The 21,316-nt window shown below is 40.2% G+C and overlaps 1 protein-coding gene across 1 annotated transcript; it reads left to right on the plus strand.

Annotated features, from left to right (window-relative positions):
• The first annotated feature begins 67 nt into the window (after window positions 1–67).
• On the plus strand, window positions 68–20,662 carry RMND1 (required for meiotic nuclear division 1 homolog). The gene is made up of 12 exons (XM_014888359.2): window positions 68–185; window positions 2,834–3,348; window positions 7,430–7,538; window positions 10,284–10,359; window positions 10,705–10,744; window positions 13,757–13,857; window positions 15,117–15,223; window positions 17,204–17,268; window positions 18,132–18,208; window positions 19,306–19,426; window positions 20,122–20,238; window positions 20,474–20,662. Exons 2-12 carry the CDS (start codon window positions 2,848–2,850, stop codon window positions 20,504–20,506), a joined length of 1,347 nt encoding a protein of 448 aa, XP_014743845.1. The 5' UTR covers window positions 68–185; window positions 2,834–2,847; the 3' UTR covers window positions 20,507–20,662.
• Window positions 20,663–21,316: the final 654 nt, after the last annotated feature.

Genomic DNA, 21,316 nt, shown 5'->3' on the forward strand with positions numbered 1-21,316 from the left:
TTCCCCCCGCCCCCTCCCGGAAGTGGGCCCGAGCGGCAGCCGGACGTTATTGGCGCGCGGGCCGCGCCCCGCCGCGCGGCGACGGACGGGCGGGGCGTGTCGGCCCGCGCGCCCTGGCGGGGCCCGGCGGGCGGTGGGCGGGGCCGCGGCTCGCGCGGCGGAGAGCGGCGCGCCCCCTCCCCCAGGTCAGTGCTGGCGCGCGGCGGCGGCGGGAACCGCCTCGCCCCTCCCGCCGCGGCGGCGGCGGCGGGCGCGCGCGCGGGGCGGGGGAAGGGAGGGGAAGGAGGGCCGGGCCGGCGGCGCAGCGGGTGCCTTTGGCGGCGCCGCGCGCCGGCCGGAACTGCGGCGGAGCTCGCGCTGCGGCAGGGGAGGGGTGCGCAGCCCCTCCTGGGACAATCCCGGGGCGGCGGGGCCTGCCGCAGCGCCTGCGGGAGGGGTGTGGGCGAGCCGCGGAGGCCTCGCCCGCCCTTCCCGCCAGCTCCGATCCTGCCGCGAGAGGAAGGGCTCCGCGACGTTCCTCGCTAGGAGGGCGCAGTTTCGGGGCGAGCAGGAGCCGTGCCTGCGGGTGTGAGGGGTGATTCCCAGCCCCGTGCCTCCCCCACCCCAGGATGCCCCTGTGGCGGCCGGAGCGGGGCGGCTCCCGGGCGGCTCCCCGCCGTCCCCGGTGTTCAGGTGTCGCTGCGCGGGGGTGACGCAGCAGCGGCGCGGACCGGGGGTGGGGGGCCCGGACCCCGCGCACCGGCGGCGCTGTCGTCCGCGCCCGCCAGGGGCGCTCGTGAGTCTCGTGGAGCTGGTGCTGCCTCATTCTGCCTGTGCGGGGGTGGGGGGGACCGCGGCCCCGCCTTCTAATTGGTCAGCTGGCAGCTCTCTGTGCCCGCCCCCCCGGCGCGCAGCCAATAGGAGCTGAGCCCTCTCTCCCCTGCCTCCCTTCCCCCCGCGCTTGCCGGGGGCGGCGCGGGCGCTGTTTTCCTTGGAGCAAAGGAAGGCAATGCGGGGGCAGGGAAGGGGCGGAGTGTCCCGGCACCCGGGGTTGGCGCACCCCGCCTGCAGTCTGGAGGCCTCCGGACTGCGTGGGCAGAACCCTCGGGCTGGTCTGTGCCGGTCCGGTCCGCCCGCCCGCCGGCCGGTGGAGCGGGCCCGCCCTATCCGTACATGGCGGTGGCTGTGCCGCAGCAAGCCGGGCCTGCCGGCCGGGGAGACAGTGGGCGCGGCTAAAGCGTGCTGTATGCTGAAGAGTCGTTGGAAAATAAATCCCACTTCCATGCCTGCTGCTCGGACGTGGCGCCTCCTGCCCTGTTGTGGTCGCCCTTCGTCCCGCTTTCTTCTTGAATTGCTGCTTTCCACTCGTTCTGGCTCGGTGCCTCTGGTGCCACAGGTCTGACGCTCAGGCCCCTCGATGGAATTCAGTCTGTATGATCTCTCTTTCCTTGCAACTTAGTGTAAGCCTGTACAGTTGAAAAATCATTCCTGGCATTACTGATCCGGGATGAGGTTTAGTTGCCTAAGAAAGCCAAGAAAACAATTTTAAGTCTCTTTCTGCCACTTAGCGCACACTGCTGGAGACTTTACCCCTTGCCCCAGCTCTCCACCACTTGGGTTGCAGTTCTTTTTTTATTTCTGCAGCTCTTTTTTTATCCAGGAGGTATCTTTAAAAAGGTAAATATGCCTTGTTCTGCATAGGGTTGCTTTTTAAATACAGAGCAAGTTTTAAATGAAAATAATAGTTTATCCCAGTAAGGATGCTAATAACAGGCTTCTAAATTGGGCAAAAATGTAGGAGTGAAGAGCATGTAAAGATACAAAGTTAAGCCCAATATCAGCTCTTCTAGGTATCCTTGACAGGATGGAGGGCTTGTTCCATAGCACACATCACGATTTACTGTTGAAATAAAATGTTTGTTTGAACTATTATGTTAAATGTATTTTTAGTATTGAAGGTCCTCCTTCAGTTTTTGAAAAGTATTCTCAAATTGGGAGGTTTTTGAACTAGGCAGCTTAATGACTTCTGTTATTAATTTGCTGAGGATTAATTTTGTGCCACAAGGGAGACGTTCTTGATTAAGAAAACTAGATGAGGGCAGGGACTTGTCGCTGAGTTTTTTCAGCAAATGAAACACACCCACTGAGATATTGAGTCTGTGAATATTTTTATTTTATTAGCTCACACAATGTAGTGTAAATATAGTAGGGTTGCTTAGTCTGAGCTGCCAGCATATGGACACTGTTGTGTTTTAGGCTGCACGGTGGCTCTGCAGGGAGGCCTGGTGGTCCCTGTAGCACCAGGATGTACTGGCAGGAGCAAGGCTGTGAGTCGGCTCCATTCTCACTGTGGTCAGGACAGAGGGCTGGGTCTGGGTCTGTGCTCGGCTGTTCATGGCACAGCAGCTGGAGCTGATGCTGAGCAGTGTGTGTGTTCTGTAGGTGACATTCCCATACAACCATGTAGTAATCTAATTGTTTTTATTACATATCACAATGATTCACAGCATCTGATGTCCTCTTTTAAAGCGTGTGCTTGCTTGCTCACAAGCAGTGGCGTTACTGAAAGTGCAGGCTGCTGCACAGAATGAGCAGCCGAAGGAAAAGATGCCTGCTTGCATATTGACTCAGCAGCCAGTTCTGGTTTTTCGCCACTTGTTGCAAGCACACAGATGTGTTTTGATCTTAGAGTGTTCCCATAGGATCAAAAAAATCTTTTTATTCCCACCAATGTCATGTGCTGAGGAGTACTAACACATTCAAGAGTAGTATGGACCACCTTTTAAGATAAAAGAGAAATAATCTTATTTCTTTCCGAAATGTCGATGGATTATTTTGTTTGTTTTAAATACAGATCAGAGGGAAGAAATGAGACTGAAACTTCTGCACCTTCAGACGAGATCTTTCCACGCTTTAACAACAATATGCCACTGCCAGAGCTTTAACAAAACTGGATGTCTACTATTAAAGCTGGATAACGAAGTTGAAAGAACAGCTCACAGAACAGCAAAGTCTTGGAATTTGTATGCACTGAAACCTGCATTCCCTTGGTTGACAAGTCAATGTGTGCAAGTCAGGAATTGGCATTTTCTCCAAGGATATCTGTCCACTTTGGGAAGAAATGTTTATTATCAGAGTGGGGAGGGTTTTTTCTCATCCTGGAGACGTTTGGATGTGACGATGCTGGATAACTACAGGCTCAATACAGAGTGGATCAAAAAGCTTAGGAACACATCATCAAGATTTTATGCAGTTGTATCAGCTGGTAAAATTGTCTCCAAACCCAGTAACCAGCCAGTTAAGAGACCACCAAAGGCACCGAGGACCAAGCAGCCATCTAGAACGAACCTGCCACTCTCAGCCATGGAGGTAAAGTATAACATTTGCAGTCTGTGTGACATTAAGGGAGTGCATCAACTTAATTTATATTCAGATTTGGGTTTAGATGAACATTTTAATGAAATTAACATACTTATGTGTTGAGAAGGACTTCATTATTTACACTGGTGTTGGAGCTTTGCAAATAGAAGCAAACTTGATAGAAATTGGCATGTTTGACATGTTGAAGTGGAAGTTTACTTGCAATGTGTTAACAATCGTGGAGGGAAGATGAGTGGTTATTATAAAGTGGAAAGGTGAAGTGCATTAGAAATAGTTTTGACTAGTGCTTTCACCTTTTATATTGAGAAACAAAGTTTAGCTTTCAGAATAATTTAACTTTCTCTACATTTCCTTGCTTATCCAGATCTACCCAGTTTAAAGGTTTCACTCAAACATAAATAAAAATGAAAGTAAGTAGTATAAAGTTTATATTCAGATTGGGTTTCAGATGGGAAACAAATGTGCAAATATAGCCTGGGTTACCTGAGAAAGATCATTCCATATGTAGAAATAGCAGCTTGATTATCAGACTCCGAGGTCTATAGAGGAAATGCAACACACTGTTTTAGATAAAGTGAGGTACAATGAGGAAGAACAGTGCATATTTGTAGCCATATCTCCTTAAGATAGCTCTTAGCCAAGCCAGGCCTTAAGTACACTTGAATATAGGATTTCCTATATGGTGAATCCTGGTGTCAGATGTGTTACTGTTCTCCTCAGTCTAAAACAACCAAGTTCCGGGGTGTTCTTAGTAAAATAGTATGATAGATGAGATTAAACAAGCACTGTGCCTTCAGAAGTAGATTCCATGTTGCAAAAATATATCTGTTATGTGTTCTCCTGAATGTGAGCAGAGAAAAGTTTCAGTGCTTGACTTCTCCTAGCTAAGCTTCTGCTTAGTATTTTGTGTGATAAGCAGGTGTATGGCTTGGTGTAACATAAAGAGGTAGTTACAATTTAGTTCCCACTCATACTTTCATATTGCTTTGGAAGAGGAAACTGACAAATATTAGTCCTGAAACACTATGCAATGTTTCTAGTTTTTTAGTCATGCTGTGGCAATACATTCAGAGTTTGATTCTTCTTAGTTTTGGGTGAAGTGACAACATTTTTGAGGCTTTTAAATGGCAGCATAGAATGAAGTTTCTTTGTTTGACATTTTCATATATATGTGCGAGTGACTTGCAGTGCTATTTTTAATTTTTTCCATTGTGAAGAAATGGAGAAAATACTGCCTGATACACTGAAATAATAATATACTTCCTGAGGAAATTTTTGCATGGCAAAATGCTGGGCCAGAAATTGCCTCTAGTATTGCAGGTCCTAGCAGTTGCCTTAGGGACATCTCCTTCCCATCTTCTACATCCGGACACAACAGTTGCAGGCCCACCCCTTAGGTTTTCAGTTAGAGAACCCTGAGGATCTGTGGTGTTTCTTGTCTGGGAGGGGCTAACAGCTTTCTTTTGCAGAGCACTTGGTGAATGAGGTCCTTCCCATCCCAAACACTGGTCTTCATGTGTTTTTACAGGCAGAGTGCTGGGCACCAGCGGTGATAAATTGTTGTACAACCAGTTTTTCAGGATAGATAGAGGAGTTCCTTGAAAGCAGTTAAGTGGTTCAGTCAGTCCATCAGTGAGTGGTACCACTATTTGGATAACCTGGTATGATCTGATGGAGGGAAAAGCCTCTGAGCTAATTCTTAATGCTATAGCCATCTAGCATAGAAATAGCTTGAAATTCAGGCAAAGACATAGTATTTACTACACTTCAGGTAAAGACTGATTCCTGTGGTGATAAGAGGTCTGAAGTTCATCCTATAGGTTTTCTTTCTTAAAATTTTTTGTATGCTAGAAGTGGAAGAGGTGGACTAAGGGGAGTTATAATTCCATGAGCCTGTGCAGTTGTTGGAGGCATGATGATACAGAATATGAGTTATCAGTGTACTTAGCTGTCCTCAGGAGCAGCCATCCTGTGTGCTGCTCTGGACAGAATCTCAGTAATGCTCTAGGCAGAAAGGAGGAGGGGTGCGTAACTTGAGTTGCTTTCTAGCAGTAGTACAGGTGCTGTATTCTTGGGTTTTTGAAGATGAAATTGATGTAGCAGAAAACATTAAGGTTGATCAGCCATTCAACACATCTATTTTAAGATTAGCTGAGTCACTGATTAGAGTAGGTTTTTTGCCTGTATCTCCACCAGCATCCATGGGCTGATTTTAGGTGTCTGAATCACAAATTATGCCTAGGCCGAATGTTCTCTATCAGACAAGATTTTTGTATATATGTAAGTGAAACAGTACATTGTAACAAAAAAAAAATCCCCGAACCCAAAAGTAGTTCACACCAAAAATGCAATTTCAGACATGTAGCTTAAGAGAAAACCTCTGGTTTTAACTAAATGAGAAATGTAGCCATTCAAACTAAAATTGCAGTTGTAAGACAAAGTCAATCCTGTAGTGCATTTGACTTGAAATGAAGAATAGCCCAAGTAATAAACTGTGGGAAGCACAGAGCAGGATAGAGATTTTCAGATTGTATACTAACTACAAGATGAGAATTTGCTCCCTTAACACTTGACAGAAGAGTTTCACGGCAGAGTACGTGTACTTACAATAACCAGAGCTTTTTGGAAGAATTTTCAGATTCAGTGTAATTGGCACTGGTGATTTAGCAATTGAGAATGGATTTATACAGTTGAAATTGTGGTAATAAAACTTGATACTTAAAGGAAACTGACAGCACAGTTCTGTTCCACTGTTAATTCAGCCTTCTAACATAGTTGTGGGAATATGCCTACAAAATTGTTCTCTGACTATGATAATTACTTTGAAAGCTTATTTTCTGCTAGTGGTTGCTGAATTAAGATGATGTGTAAGCAAAGCTTTGGATGTGATAGTAGAATGTTGACATTAAAAAAGAAAAGTTCAAATGTGAGGTGGTGATTCTAATGATTGGTGACAGGCCCCCCGCAGGGAGCAGAACCCCTCCTGAAGCCTTGCTATTTGACAGTGTACGAGTGCTGCAAGAATGTAACTTGGATTTTAGGTTGAAGTGTACCGTGGGCCTAAATGCCTACAGATGAGCAGAGTTCTTTTGTTCATTTGTTGTTAGTTACATTCCCATTTGTATTAGTTACAAAAAGCTGGGAAGTGACTGATCCATAGTGAGACACTGCTTTCTGGATCGTTTCCACTACACTGTACTGAATAACAGTTTTGTAGGTCATGCATGGTATCAGAACAAAGAAATACACTTCAAGTGAGTAGCAGAATTTGCAAATCAGTTTATTGTGACTTGTTTGATTAATCCAGAAAGTCTCACAACTCCTTGCAAGTCAATCATTTTTCCAGTTATTTTTTTGAATATGACATTTTAGTTGTTTAAGATTGTGGGATACTGGGACAAACGGGCCATGGTGTACTGTTCGACTGTGGTGTCAGTGGAGACCGTGCTGCTCTAGTGCAGGATGCAGCTCAGGGCGGGGGAGGGACGCTGTCCATGTGCCGCACCTGCAGCTGGCCCGGAAGGAAGGTCGGTGACTTTCTGTGCTGCAGTGCCTCAGCCCTGGCAGTAGCTTGGTGCATGACAGAACACAGTGTTTGTGCTTGGAGCTTCTGCTTGATAAACAGTCTGGGGTAGTCAAACTCCATTTATCCTTAAAACATGGATGTTAAAACTGCTATCAAGGGTGTCTTGCGTCTGGTTTCAGTGGTCAGCCAAGAATGTCATAAGCCGTGGGATGGGAGAGCAGCAGCAAGTGCAGCTCTACCGTTTAAGAATTTGATTGTCATTCAGGAAAGAAGGATTGTCTTTGTGGCTCTGTCACAGAGTTTTTTGTTGTGACTTCAGTCATGCCACCTGACTTGTTCTTAGTGTGTGATTTGCTTTCCCTCTTAACAAGGAGCAAGTGCTCTTGTTAGTATATGTACAACAAGTGGACATCATGCAATGATACCGCAGAACAGTGCATAAATTTAAATCGTCACTCTCTTAGTAGATTTGAAGCAAACGTTGTCTTATTACCATATTGCTTCAGCCTTACCCTAACTCAAATCTCTATTCCTTTGGCACAGAATCTGATGCAGTGCACAGCCTTTGCAACAGCAGATGAATATCATCTTGGTAATCTGTGTCATGACCTGACTTCACATGGATATGTTGAAATAACAAGTTTGCCTAGAGGTAGATTTTTGAAACATATTAAATGCATTGTTATATCGTGGGAAATAAAATATGGGTGAGGAATATAATTTTTATAACTTTTTGTATTCTTACTCTGATAATATCCTGGAATATATCATACTGCCTGTAAAATTATTGCTTTGCCTAAAGGTACTATTTGCCTAAAAATCCCCACAACAAAACCTTTCAGAATAGCAATATGAGCAGCTCTTGCCCTCTGATAATTTTTCCCAACATTACAATTACAGTTGAAGTATAGAAAAATTACATGCATGCATGAGAAATAACCTTGGAAATTGACTGATACAGAGAATTTCTATGGACATTCACTAACTGAGTGTTAGTTTTTGAATTTTATTTTAATTAATCTTTCAGTAGTGAGGTAGTAGTAGTAGCAGTACATCAGCTGTCAAAAGAATTTTGTAATTTGAAGTGTTGCATCTTCTTTCTGTACGCAGATTTCTATTAGTGTAAATCACAGAGGTGGAGAGGACGGCATGCAAGAGAGAATCTTGTTGACTATGTGAAATGGAAAAGATACACACATAAATGTTTAATTCTAGTAAAGAAAATGCTGTTGATACTTCTTTATTGGGCCAAGTATATCCTAGCAATTGTTGAATGCTTCACTTAGATAGGCTTCAGCAAACTAATTTATTCTGGTTTCCCATATAAAGTATCTCTGAACACTTGGGAAAGTATGGCTTGGAAATAGCTGCAGTATACTACAAAAGAAAAACAAATAGATCTTATTATAGCTTAAGGAACCTTATGCCCTGGAACAGCTGTGATTTTCATATGTTGTAGTAGAATGCCTTTTTTTCTTCCTTTGAAAGAACAGATTATGTGAAGCTAGGAGAAGGACCAGGCAGTTAGTGAGTTCCTGGCTATTTCAGTAGGACTTATCAAAAGCCTGGCTGCCTCTCAAATAAGAATCTAAGTGCAATAATACTCCAGTGGGTCTCTTTCAAGCACGAGATTTACTAATGATTGTGTTGTTCAGAAAGATGAACGTGAAAGACAATACTCACTAGAATATAGGCTTCATGTTCCTTTGTAGTTTCTATGTATTAAAACTAACCCTGGTTTCACAGCTTTGGGATAGAAACTTTGTATAACCCCAGCATGACCTTGAATTAAATGTTACTGTTGATGTTATTTTACCCTGGGAGTGTCAGTTTTCCAGTTCCTTTTATTTCTTCATGATGTTTTTGACTCATAATTATAAGCACTGTTTATCAAAGGATATTGGAGGAAGTAATGATGAAAGGATATTGGATTGTGCCAGCACATCTGAAGTGTTGTGATGGTTGGCATGTGCATGTAGCAGTGGTTGGTTACCAAGCCAAACACTGAATCTGGGAAAATAATTTTTAAAAATATTACCACATAGAAATCTAAAATAATGTGAAATATTATAGAAAGATAAATCTAAAATACTATGTGAATTTGTTGCTTTGTAGTGTTTTCCAAAGCATTATTCTTGGTTTTGACCTCTTTAAAAACATTTTAGAGGCAGGTCCTGCACCTCCACTTAAAGTAGGCCAAATTCTCTTCAATTGTGTGTATTTTGGCTGGAGTGGATAAAGATATGGCTGGTATTTGAAAAGGCAAATGAGAAAATGTAGACAAATGTTACTTCCATGAGGAACTCAAACTTCAGACCTGAAACTGCTCTAATTATTCATTCAAGGATATGTTTCTGAACTGGAATAGCAAGTGGAAGAAAAGTATTTAAGGGCTCGTTTAGACCACCCATCTGGTCCCAATTCAGGTATTAGCAAATATGTATCTGATACTTGGTCATCTCTCTCCACTGCCTCAGTCTACCTGGCCTCTATGGCCTGAGCAGTGGAGCAGGAAGGTAGAATTTGTACACAGGCAGAAGTAACAACATTTGATACCCTGTCACTTGATTTGTGATTTTCCTGCAAAGGCATTTAAATTTTTAAGGCTTAGCTGTTAGGCCCTGCAAAATCTTTATGAAGTCTCATTTTAAATAGAAGTAGAGGGCTTTTCTGGTCTAGCTTCCAGTAGTACTGCAACAAAAGTAGTCATGCTGGTTTGAAACCACATCAGAACTTCTAAAACTTTATCTGTATTTGTGAGTGGCACAGTGGAGAAAACCCCTGTTTTGAGAACCCAGCAACCACGTTTTGTAAGTTTGAGGGTATTCTACTTGGACTAGCTTTGGTTTCAGATTTGTTTCAAAAGCACATTTCCAATGTGCAGGGGAAATGCAGGTGTAGGTCTCCTATCTTGGGGGTACACTCTTTTAAGTTTCTGACTAGCAAAGCAAATTCAGCACAATTTCAGTGCAGATTAATCCCTTAGTGTATAGAAAAGAAGAGTTTCTGGGCAAGCAGATTTGAATGGTAATTTCCCTGCAACTGTGCACAGTTCTCTCACATTGCATGTCCACTTCTGTATTCTGTTTCTAGGTATTTACAATGTCTGCATCAGTTTTCTCCTAAGTCTTTTTTTCTTCAAGGCTGCTAGCTTTCATTAACTGAAGATTATGATGAAGTCCCCAGTAGAGGCCCAGTCGCTCTAGAGTGTGACAGTTCAGAGAAGCAGTGTAGTTTGATATTGTAGTTGGTCCCTGGCAAGCATTTTGATGAGAAAAATAAAATGTGGTACTGGCTGATGTGCTAGTATGCAAGTTGAATTACATGCTTACAGCTATCAGCTGTCATGTTTAGAAGTTTGACTAATTATTCAATTTTTTCACTTATTTCAAACCAGATGCAGCAAATGTTTTAGTGGTCAGTACTGAGAAATCTGCAAAAGAAGATGATCCTGGCATGATTTTTTTCTTCAGGTAAGCTATAAATCATGCTCAAATCATAATGTCAGTAATAGTAAAAGTGTGAAGGAAGTCGTGCATCGTGATAGATCATTTTATCATATTACCTCATGAAACTCAAGGAATAACTGTCTAGTCAGAATGATTAAAAAAACGTCAATTATTTAAATCGTTAAAAAACACCTTCTCATGGTTTTTCATTGAAGTGTGGTTAAAAAGCAGCTAGTATATAATATCTGTGAGGATAGTTTTAAGTTTCTTGATTCACAATGACAAAAATTGTCACTGTACAATTTGAGTATTCCATTAAAATACATTTAAAACAGTATGATTACACTCAGTTTTTCCTTGAATTCACAGGGAAGGGGCTGTTGTATTTTGGAATGTGGAAGAGAAAAGTGTAAGTAAAGTGAAACTTGGTTAAAACTGCGTAAGCAGGTGTTTTGTCAGTCTCACAAAACTCAGCATGCCAGAGATTTGTTTGGGAGATTGATCTTTCTATAAAGGAAAAAAACCTGATTGATTCTTCTCCAATGAATGCAGGTTCTTGCCTGCTACTGCCCTCAAGTGTGTAGGCTGCTGATAAATCATCTTTGAAACTCATCTACTTAAAACAAAAATCTGAAACCTTAATCTAGTGAGACTGATAAAAGAAAATTCTTGCAGCTCTACATCCTGAAAAAGTACATCAGAAAAATCTACCTGTGAATGATTGTTTGAAAAGCACTAGTGTAACAGAAAATATGATAGACGAAAAGGATCATTCTATTCTATTCCATTTTAAGTCAAAACTATTAAAGACTTATGTTTGTATAACTTTGAAAGAGGAAAAAATAATTATAAGCAACTCTTTAATACTGTTCTGTGTTTTTACCAGCCAGCAATTTTCCGGAAGGAAGTTTTTTATTGATTGGTATAATTATTAAATATGTTGCTGACATACTGTATTTTGGTGATCTTTGCTGACCTAGAAGGGTATGCCAGAGGCATATCTATTTTAATGAATATATTTATAAATGTATTTTTATTACTGTGGTTAAACCAGATTCTAGCTACAAAAAAAAATATTGACCCTATCTGTAGACAGATTATGTGAAATTAAATGGTGTACTAATTACATGATACTGACATGCATAGAAGTTCACAGGAGGATTTTCATTAGGGTAAATGAAAACACAGCAGTTGTTTCTGTATCTGATCAATTTCTAGATTCAAGTTCACTTTTTCAGAACTGGAATGTTTCTGATTTCCTGTCTGTTGTGGGTGGTGTCAGTGTATCAGGTGTCCTACAAAAAGATACCAGTTTTCCCTTCAAACCTTACCTGTAGCACACTTAGGATGCTGTGGCTGTAACTATACTACTGATTCACAAGTATTACTGAAAGACCAGCTGACTTAACTCCTGATGATCTTTGAGTTGGACAACTCAGCCCCCAGAGTACTCTGAAAATTCTCCTTTTGTTTTACATGCTTAAATACCTTTGAAATTTGATACCTTGTTTTCCTGGTCAATACTATTATCAGTAGTTGGTCTCATGGTAGCTTTATTTGTGAAAAAGGAGGGAGAATTCTTCTTTCTGCCTATTGAAATCACAGTCAAAGCTTTAACTGCCAAACGACTTGCTCAAATAGAGGAAGTATTTTTATGGACATGCTTTAACGAACTGAAATGAAAGGTGAAAAACCCCAAACTGGTTTGTAGAACAGAAACTGAAAGTAATTCAGTAAAACAGAATATATAGTATCAGTGCAAATAGACAAAAGTATCCCAAAATTACTAGTAGGAGAAAAATAAGTATTTTAAATTACCAGGCACTTAGCAGGAGAAGTAACAAATACAGACTGTTCACAAAAAGAAATTTAAAATACAAAGTAGCAGTTTCAAATACCTGAGTAGGAAGGTTGTACAGCAGCTTCCTTCCCAAAATAGCAGGGGCAAAAAGACAAACCAGCTTTGAGGTTTTTTTAAAAGGCAATTGTGTGACGTAAGTGCCCGTAATAGCAAGAGTTTGCAGCTAGTGACTCCAGAACATCTCTTCTAATTAATTTTACTGTGTAACAGCTAGTCCCTTCTCTAAAATTAGGCTGGGCCTAGAAGCAATGCAAGGTTTGCACTGCTGAATGGTCCCTGGACGCTGCTGTTTGGCTGAGGTGACTGGCCTCAGAGCAGACATTTCCTATGTTTTCATACCCTTTTTTATCACAAGACTTGAATTATATGGCAAGTCTTAGTCATGCTAATATTGAATTCAGGATTATGAAAGGAGCAGCTTCAGCTGTAGGGTTGAGGGTTTTTTTCATTGAAAAATGTTACTGTGTTACATAGCTAGTATCGCCACAGTTGTTGAAAGCAATGAACAAGTCTGCAGTGCAAAGAAAATCCCTCTTGCAGGTGATCCAACAGATTTTTTCAGAGTACTTAACGTGGAGAATATGCTTTATGAAAAATGTACAGGGTACAGTTTTGTGCTAAGATATTAACTGTGATCTTTTATTTTAAAAAGAGAGTGCTTTTAAAGTATGACTAAGTAGAAGATTGAACTCTAAAGAATTTAGGCATCAAAAGTGCATTGTGGTTTTGTGGTTTGTTTTTTTATTGTTTGTTGTGTAATTAAATGCCTTTTTAAAACTTTTAGGTGATTGCTTTTTTTAATTCAGAATTTGTTCTAATTGCAGATTATTTTTTTGAGGGGGGGCTTGTAGCATATAAAAAGGAACAACAATGAGAGATCCTAAGTCAAGTGTCAGAGGATAAAGTTTTCTGAGAGAAAAGAGCTCTTTCTTCCTACATCAGGTTTTAGTGTGCTGGAGAATAAAGGAACACTGAGATTACTTCTGCAAGTAAAATTGCACATTTTACTATTTACAGGGGTGAATGTGGCAGCTGAAACAATTTTTCCGGATTTTTGTAGCAGTAAAGGGTTTCTGTGATATAACTGACCTCTGGTAGCTGAAACAAGACTACTGATTTCAGCAACAATCAAAAACAAAACTGCTGATTTAGCAGCAAGCAGTAATTTTATCAGAAACAACCACCTAATGTACTTCTCATAAAGATTCATTCCCACACTCAGACATCGCCAAAATCTAGTACAGCTCATTGTTATAATACTGAATAAAACCATGTTGTCCTTACTGCTGCTGTGGTTAATCCTTACCCTGTTCTATGTGTGCACATATAAAATGACATTTCAGTTTTCTCAGATTCATTGCAGTTGTTCATAGCTACAAATTCTTCTCAAACCACAACTGGTTTCAGAAGTAAACTATGTTAATAATAACTTCATTATTTAGCACACCTCTTCATTGTTAGGTAAATGACTTCAGCGTGAAGGTTGCATTCATCAGCCTGCCCTATGCAGAGTGATAATTAACTGCATGGTGACTATTGCTGAAATTGTCTCCTTCTTAGATGAAGAATATCATGCGAGTGCTAGAGCAGCATGAAATTCAGCCATATGAAGTTGCACTGGTCCACTGGGAGAATGAAGAGCTGAACTATAGAATAGGAGAGTAAGTATCTTCAGGCATTCTGTATATTAGAGCTAAACCAAAATTCAAGCACCTAAACCAAATTCAAACAAATGTAATTCAGCTAGTAAAACTATACTTGTCCTTACTTTTTTTTCCAAATGAGTAAAATAAAGAAAGAAGACAGTAAATTTGAGTTGACAAATGTTTCTGTCTTGGTAAACTTGCAGGTAGTGGCCTTTGTGATTTGTTTATACAATAGATCTTGTAAATGAGAAGCTTCCTGCCCACACAACTCTTCAGCAATCCCAAAGAGAAACTATGTATGTCACAGGGAAAAAACTAATGAGCACTATTGAGATGAGTCTGATTTTAAAGAGGATGCTCTCTATAAGCTTTCTCTGTGTATCCTTGAGGTTCATATACAAAGATGTAATTTCTGCATATACTTCATTTCCTAGGAAAGTTACAACTTAATTACTATGTGGTGATAAACCTGGCAAGTTATGTTTGCTTGTTAAATAATGTTTTTTCATAATGGAAAGAAAATTACCTCTACAGAAATACTTCACAATGAAAATGATTATATAAATTACCTGTAATTTTCCAAAAGCACAAAAAAGCAGCTCCTAGACAGGACACTGTTAATACTAGAAACTGAATGAATGAGGTTAACTTATTTAAGGTAACCTGATAAGGAGACAGGTGTTTGGTTTTTCCTGACCATTTGAAAACTGCATGTACTATTTAGTTGTGTGATTTGTGATTCTTGACATGCTCCATTTTGCTTATGCATGTTTCATAGTGAGATTGGCATGAAAAATTGAGCAAGTCTTTTGTCCCCTTTTCTTTTCTCCGTGCCCCTTATGCAATAGAGGTTTTAGGGAAAGTAACATCATAGTGGGGAGGAAGTAAGGTTGATAAGAGTGACAGTGGAAAATGAAAAGAGAAAATAACAGAGGAGCTAATGAGCATGAAAGAGGCCAGCAGCCTGCTTACTCTGAATTATCTGTGTGTATGAAGTAATGCTATAGTTACCATCACAGCTTGCTGCACTTGCATTTGCACCTAGAAAATTTGGCCATATTTGTCTTAGACTGAGGAACTAATTTTCGGTGATTTTTTTTATGAATAGTGTCAGGCTGAACATGAGTGAAGTGCAAGGATGGGCATGATACCCACACAGATATGGCATGCCTTATCTAAATAAACAACCTGCCTTTCTTGCCTTGTCGATTATTCTTTAATGTTCCTATGCTTGTGGCTCAGTCAATGAAGATGCTTCAATCTTGTCTTAACAGAGGTCAGTCAAAGCTCCATAAAGGACAAATCTTGTTAAATTCTGAGCTGGATAGTGATGAAGTTGTTCTGCAGAAGTTTGCCTTTTCAAATGCTCTTTGTCTTTCTGGTAAGTTAATATTGTTTTACTATGTAGTATATGCTACAGATTTTGTGAAGTGTCATTGTAAGTGGGCTGGAAAAGACTTGGTATCTGGTTTAGACAAACTGTGTAAAGTGTGATCGTGCTTCAGATTGAGAGGTTTTGTTTTCAATGCTTTCACCATGTTTTCTGTAAAATGGAATTGCCTTATTCAATGTAAACCATTTTAAAGCTGAACAAAGCACATTAACAAACATGCTTTGCAAAAGATACACATTCTACTGAGCATCCTGTTCCCCACCCTTGAGAACTATCCTAGGATAACAATGAGTGTAGAGTTCAGTATTAGAAACCTCTCAGTCATCTCGGGTAATTAGTTCATACTGACATCATTTCCTCTGACAGAAAAAGCTAAAGCAGTGATGCAGGGTAGCTATTCCCAGCTGGGAAGGTGTAGCAGTAACACGTATGTGGACCAGAGGCACAGATGTTTTGCAGGCGTATTAGCTGTGGTAGCAGACAGTGGAGGCACTGTGAAGAAGTCAGGCTCACCAGTTGTGCTGCTGCTTGAGCAAATAACACCTGTCTGCTGCTTCAGACCTTGAATGATGTAGGAAGTAGGAGTTAGGAGGCCTTTAAGGGAAGTCTGGTCTGTCTCCCTCTACTGCCTTTAGGGTAAATGCCAGGATTCCAGTAGTATTTTGGGGAAGTGCACCTTTACACAGGAGAAAAACAGAATGCACATTTTTGAAGTGCTACACCATTTGATCAAGGAATGCACTGTAACTAAATGGTTTCTGACTGTTGAAGGAAGAGCTGTTGAGAAAAAAGCATATTGTTCTCTGTAGTTTTCTTACTTATAAAACTACTGAATGGAAGAGTAGTGCCTCCTAAAAGGGAGCAAGGGATTTATTCCCAGGAGATAACGTTCAGTAAAAATAAAGGATGCAAGTATAGGCCCTAGTCAAATTTATGAATAGCAGAAACCAACCTCTGTCAAATAATGGGTGACAGATTAAATGCTTACTGGCTGGTTTGTTTTTCTTTTTCAGGGGCTAAATTTAAAGTCATTTAAGTCAGTGACTTGGATTAGGCCTCTGTATTCAAAAGATGAGTGTGCAAAATGCTCAGCACTGGGTTTACTGGCAGTGTCCTAACCAGATGATACCATTGATTACTACTACAGAAGAGTTCATTTTGACAATTATATCTTCCCTGATTAATTTTTTCTGGTTTAATGGGGTTAATTTTTGATCTGTTGCTACTTCATTCTTGTCTGGGAATCTGTGGACTAAAGAACAAGGCTCAAGTTATATTATCATCTTGTAGAAACATTTTTCTAGGTTCAAGCTGAGGCATAGCAGAATTTGTGTTGTCAATGCCAGGGCTGAACTCAAGCTTCCATAGAACAGAAGTTAGTATCTTCAGTAACAGTACACTCACCTAAAGACAAAACGGGAGATTGCTCAAGTTTGAATTGAGCTTCAACAGGAACAGGTGGTGTGTCTATACAAGCTGCTCTCTGTGGTTGGAGCACAGTACATCAATACTGCACAAATGGAGACTGAGAGCTGTGTAGGACACTAGAAATACACTGAAGGCTCTTGAGATGCCACATGAAGTCAGCCTGATGCCAGCATATCTCATTATCTCCAGCCTTCTTGAAATGTAGTTTGCAGAGGGCTTATGTATCCAGTAGAGCACTTGGACACACAACTTCTGAGCTGAAGCAAAAACTCTCCAGGATCTGAACTGATCTCTTGGAGAAGAAAGCTGTGCTCATGGTGAAGCTGGTTTTGTGTACAGAGCTGTGTCAGTGCCCAGCCCAGATCTGTCCACTGGTACATGAACAGTGATTGTATAGTACAAACTGTAACTTGCTGCAAATAATGTCTGTAAGCATCAACATGTCCTGAAGCAGCCCTGTTGGCAGATTTAAAGTTACAATTACTTGAAAGCATATGTACCTCTCACAGTCTTCTGCTTTGTCATCTGTCTCTGTTGCAGTAAAGCTGGCTATTTGGGAATCATTACTGGATAACTTTGTGGAATCTATCCAGTCAATTCCTGAGGTGAGGTCTTGTTGGTAACTCTCCCTTCCTTTTCTCCTGTGTTTTGTAAAAGATCAGTCCAGATGTAGCTGAGGATTGGAAAAAAGCAATTGAATGTTCAACACATCTGATGGCAAATGGCAAATCCATCAGTGTAGAGAAGCTCAGACAAGAAATCATCAGCCTTTAAAGGGCTGAGAGTGGGGTTCTGCCTTGTAATAATGTTTCCCATATTGTGTCACTGTCACTTGCTGGTGAAATATATGTGTAACAGGGCAAGCAGCATTTAAAAACCTGGCCAAATACAGTGTGTGCTAAATTGGGCTGAAAATAACGTGCTTTGACTTGAATATAATGAAGAGTTTGAATGACTTACTTACAATTTTTTCATGAGACTTAATTACAGTACAAAGCCTGTATGATGTTGTATATAAAAATGAGATTTGTAGGGTTCAAAGAGAAAACACTGGGTTTATTACTTTTATATGAAGGAAATAAATGGTAATACATTGATTGTTATAAGGAGAAAGTCTGTAAAAAGGCTAAGGAGTGGCAAAGTAAAAAGAACACTGTCATGCCTTTAAAATAAAAACAGCAGTAAGGAAATACAAATGATCTCTTGTTCAGGAAATCATTTATAGAAAATGCCCCAGTATTTCTGTAGCTACTGATGACGTACTCAGTGATTTATTGAGAAGCCTGGATGAACTAGTTGCACGGTGATATTCTTAGAAAGCTAGAGAAGCAAGACACTAAGCAAACAAAACTGAAATGTTAGTAAATACAGTATGCATTCTAAGATACTTTCGGCTGTAAAACTCTGGACTTCTTAACTACTAGTACATGTTACTTGATCAAGCAGTGAAGAACTTCCTGCTTTTCAGATTCTAAAGTCACGAAGGAAGGTAAAACTCTCTCATGCAGATGTGATGCAGAAAATTGGAGAACTCTTCGCACTAAGGTAACTTTTTTGGTTACACCCAAGACACTGTATATTACACAGAATGTAAAAATTACATTGTGCATGATACAAAGAGCAGAACACACACTAAATAGCATAGGGTGAGACGGTGTAAGAGAATTCCTTCTTTTGACTAGAGTCTGTGTGCTATTTACATTCGTAAGGGGACCCACTGGCTCACCACTCACACTGGCCTTTCAACTGCAGGCCTTAAGCAGGCAGTAGATCATAAATGATCAAACACCGCACCCTTTTCCCTTCCTGAGTCTCTTAACTAGTAATTACAGTAGATACTACAGCATGTAAAGGATACCAGGAAAAAGGTGGATAGGTAGAACTGTTAACTACAGCCTAGAGTTGGTAAAATTCTTTTGAGTTCTGTTGTTCCCTTAACTTACTCAGAAACCACTGCTAATTTATTGGATTTAATGTATTTTTCCTCCATCAAGTGAAATTTGGCCTTTGACAATACAGATCATTACACTGAAAAAAAAAAGGGGGGGAAAGTCCCACCAAAATGTCCAACGTAAAATTAAAAAACAATTTCTATTTTAAATGCTGGGGTACTTGAAGGACTTATCAGTAATCAACAATGACTTTCCAAGCATACAAAACTTTGTTAGCAATATGTTGAAGGCAGGAGATTTTAGCTTTTAGCCTTTATGATGCTTAGACCATAGCCTGAATCTGAGGGGTGTGCTGTGCTCACACATCCAGCATGCAGTACCAGTCACATTTAGGGGTTCTGTATTGTTATTTTGTGTACTGCTTCAGTAAGCTGCCAGCATAGCCAGGGACCTCTCTACAGGTATTAAAAATTAAGGAAGGCAACAGGTTGAGGAAGCAGTGTTGGCATAAGGCAAAAGTCATTTATGTTCAAAACAGTTCCACAGTAGAGTATTCCCAGAAAAGTTTCAGGAGATGTGAACAATTTCAAATAATCATTCCAATTGTATTTTTACTATGAAAGGAGATTCCTTTCATATTCTATGTAGAATTACAGGAAAATTTTCTTACTTCATTTAACTGCATGTAAATATTTGCTCCTGTATTCACCAAGAGGAAGCCTGAACTACAGTAGTACCCATTCTTTTTAGACACCGTATAAATCTGAGCTCAGACCTGCTAATAACACCAGACTTCTACTGGGATAGAGAAAAACTAGAAGAGCTTTATGACAAGACTTGCCAGTTTCTCAACATTAATCGCAGAGTTAAGGTGAGTGTCTTATTGTTGTGAGAATCTTCCATGCTCAGATTGGTTGTCTTTGGCTCAGCAGGGTCACAAATTGCTCCATTAATGTGCTTTAATTGCAGAAAGGGAATAAATAATAAGGTATTATACACTCCTCTCTTCCAGCTGTTATTGGCCCACTCACACCTTTCCCTGGTTTAGGTTAACCTGCCTCACATGAATGAATTGTTTACTTCCTGAGCCACTAAATTAGGCTTTAAATAGTTAGAAGAACTGAGAAGTGGATTCTTCTTACTGACATGATCATTCACATTAGTTCTTGAAGGGTGACATAATGTTTAATGCTAAACCGGAATAAGAAGCAAGAAAACTACCTTTCCTGGTGATACAACTTTCTGGAATGCCTCAAAATCAAATATGTATGATTGCTGTATCTTCTTTTGCTTGTGACTGTTTTCATGAGTAGGTATCACCCAGAAACGTTTAAATACCTATAGATGCATATCTAAATTTATATTCTTTTGGGGAACCTATTGAAATAACAGGTTCATTTATACTGAAGCTTCTGTTGCTTGTGCAGAATTTTCTGTTCTAATAATTTTCTGTTCTATTTTGCAGAGGTGTTAACCCCGTTCTAGTTCTGTGAAGTGTGTTTCCCTATTTAGTGATCTGATCCCTTTTCTAGAGTCCAGATTTGTGATGTTTGTAATTGCTTGCAGGTAATGAACGAAAAGCTGCAGCACTGCATGGAGCTGACAGACCTAATGCGAAATCACCTGAATGAAAAGCACGCGCTGCGCCTTGAGTGGATGATAGTAATATTAATCACCATAGAGGTTGGTGGGGCTTTTCCTCAATATTAAGAACATAATAACAAGTGCAATTTCTATACTTCATAATTTGACAATTAAGATTACCGTATTAATGTGACGTACACGGGGATTAGTATTTGTTCTTTGCAACTTTCAAATTGCAGATACAGGTACTTTTCAGATTGATTTGTAGGGTAAATAGGTTTAAAGATTTTTAAATAAAATTAAAATTCATATCAGTGTGTTTGCTGTTCCACAGGTTCTGTTTGAACTTGCAAGAGTAGTTTTCTGATGACAGAACAAACTCAGGAAGAAGAAAACAGACAAATCAATAGAGAACACAAGGCTTGGAAAATTCCTTGGAAAATAGGCTTCTGGAGAATCATGAAATTGTGTCTCTTGATAAATCTCTAAATCTTCTACTCAAATAAAAAAATATTTTAAATCAGTCTGTGAACATTATTCCGAGCCACTGTACTAATAATGTTAGAGGGCTTAACCTCTGGATGAATCTCATCTGCTGACTCTATTCGGTAAAGGACTCTACTGCTTTCTCCCCTAACAGTTAAAATGATGCTGAATACTTTGCTACTTTGTGTATTTTTGATGACGATGTGTTCCCTCATGTTTACCAGCTTACTCTTGGAGGGCTGCAACATTGTCCCAAGCTTGGAGATGGCATTACTATTTGTTCTCCTGGCATGATTTTATTATGTGGCAGATATATTTAATGTTATGTTCCATCCCATCAGAAAGTGGTGTTAATATACTTGTATGGGAATACATTTATTGAGATGTAGTACTATTTACAATATTTCTTGACACTTAGTATTCATATAGAAGGGGAATTAGTGTCACAGGGACCTGTAGCAAAGTGGTAAACTAAAGAAACATTCATGAATTTTTCTGACCGCCTTATCATGCTATTTGATTTTCATCAGTCTAAGTTGCAAGGGGTGAGCATAGGGTAAGATGTCTTAATTATCCTCTAAGGTAAACGTTTCTTCTTTTTTATTCTTAATCTATTCCTAGTCTGCAGTGTTATTTACTCATGAGAGGATATACAGATTATTTTTCCTAGCAACTTATTTTTCTAAATGTA

Source organism: Sturnus vulgaris, chromosome 3 (assembly GCF_052056855.1).
Source record: "Sturnus vulgaris isolate bStuVul1 chromosome 3, bStuVul1.hap1, whole genome shotgun sequence".
NCBI classification, from domain to species: Eukaryota; Metazoa; Chordata; class Aves; order Passeriformes; family Sturnidae; genus Sturnus; species Sturnus vulgaris.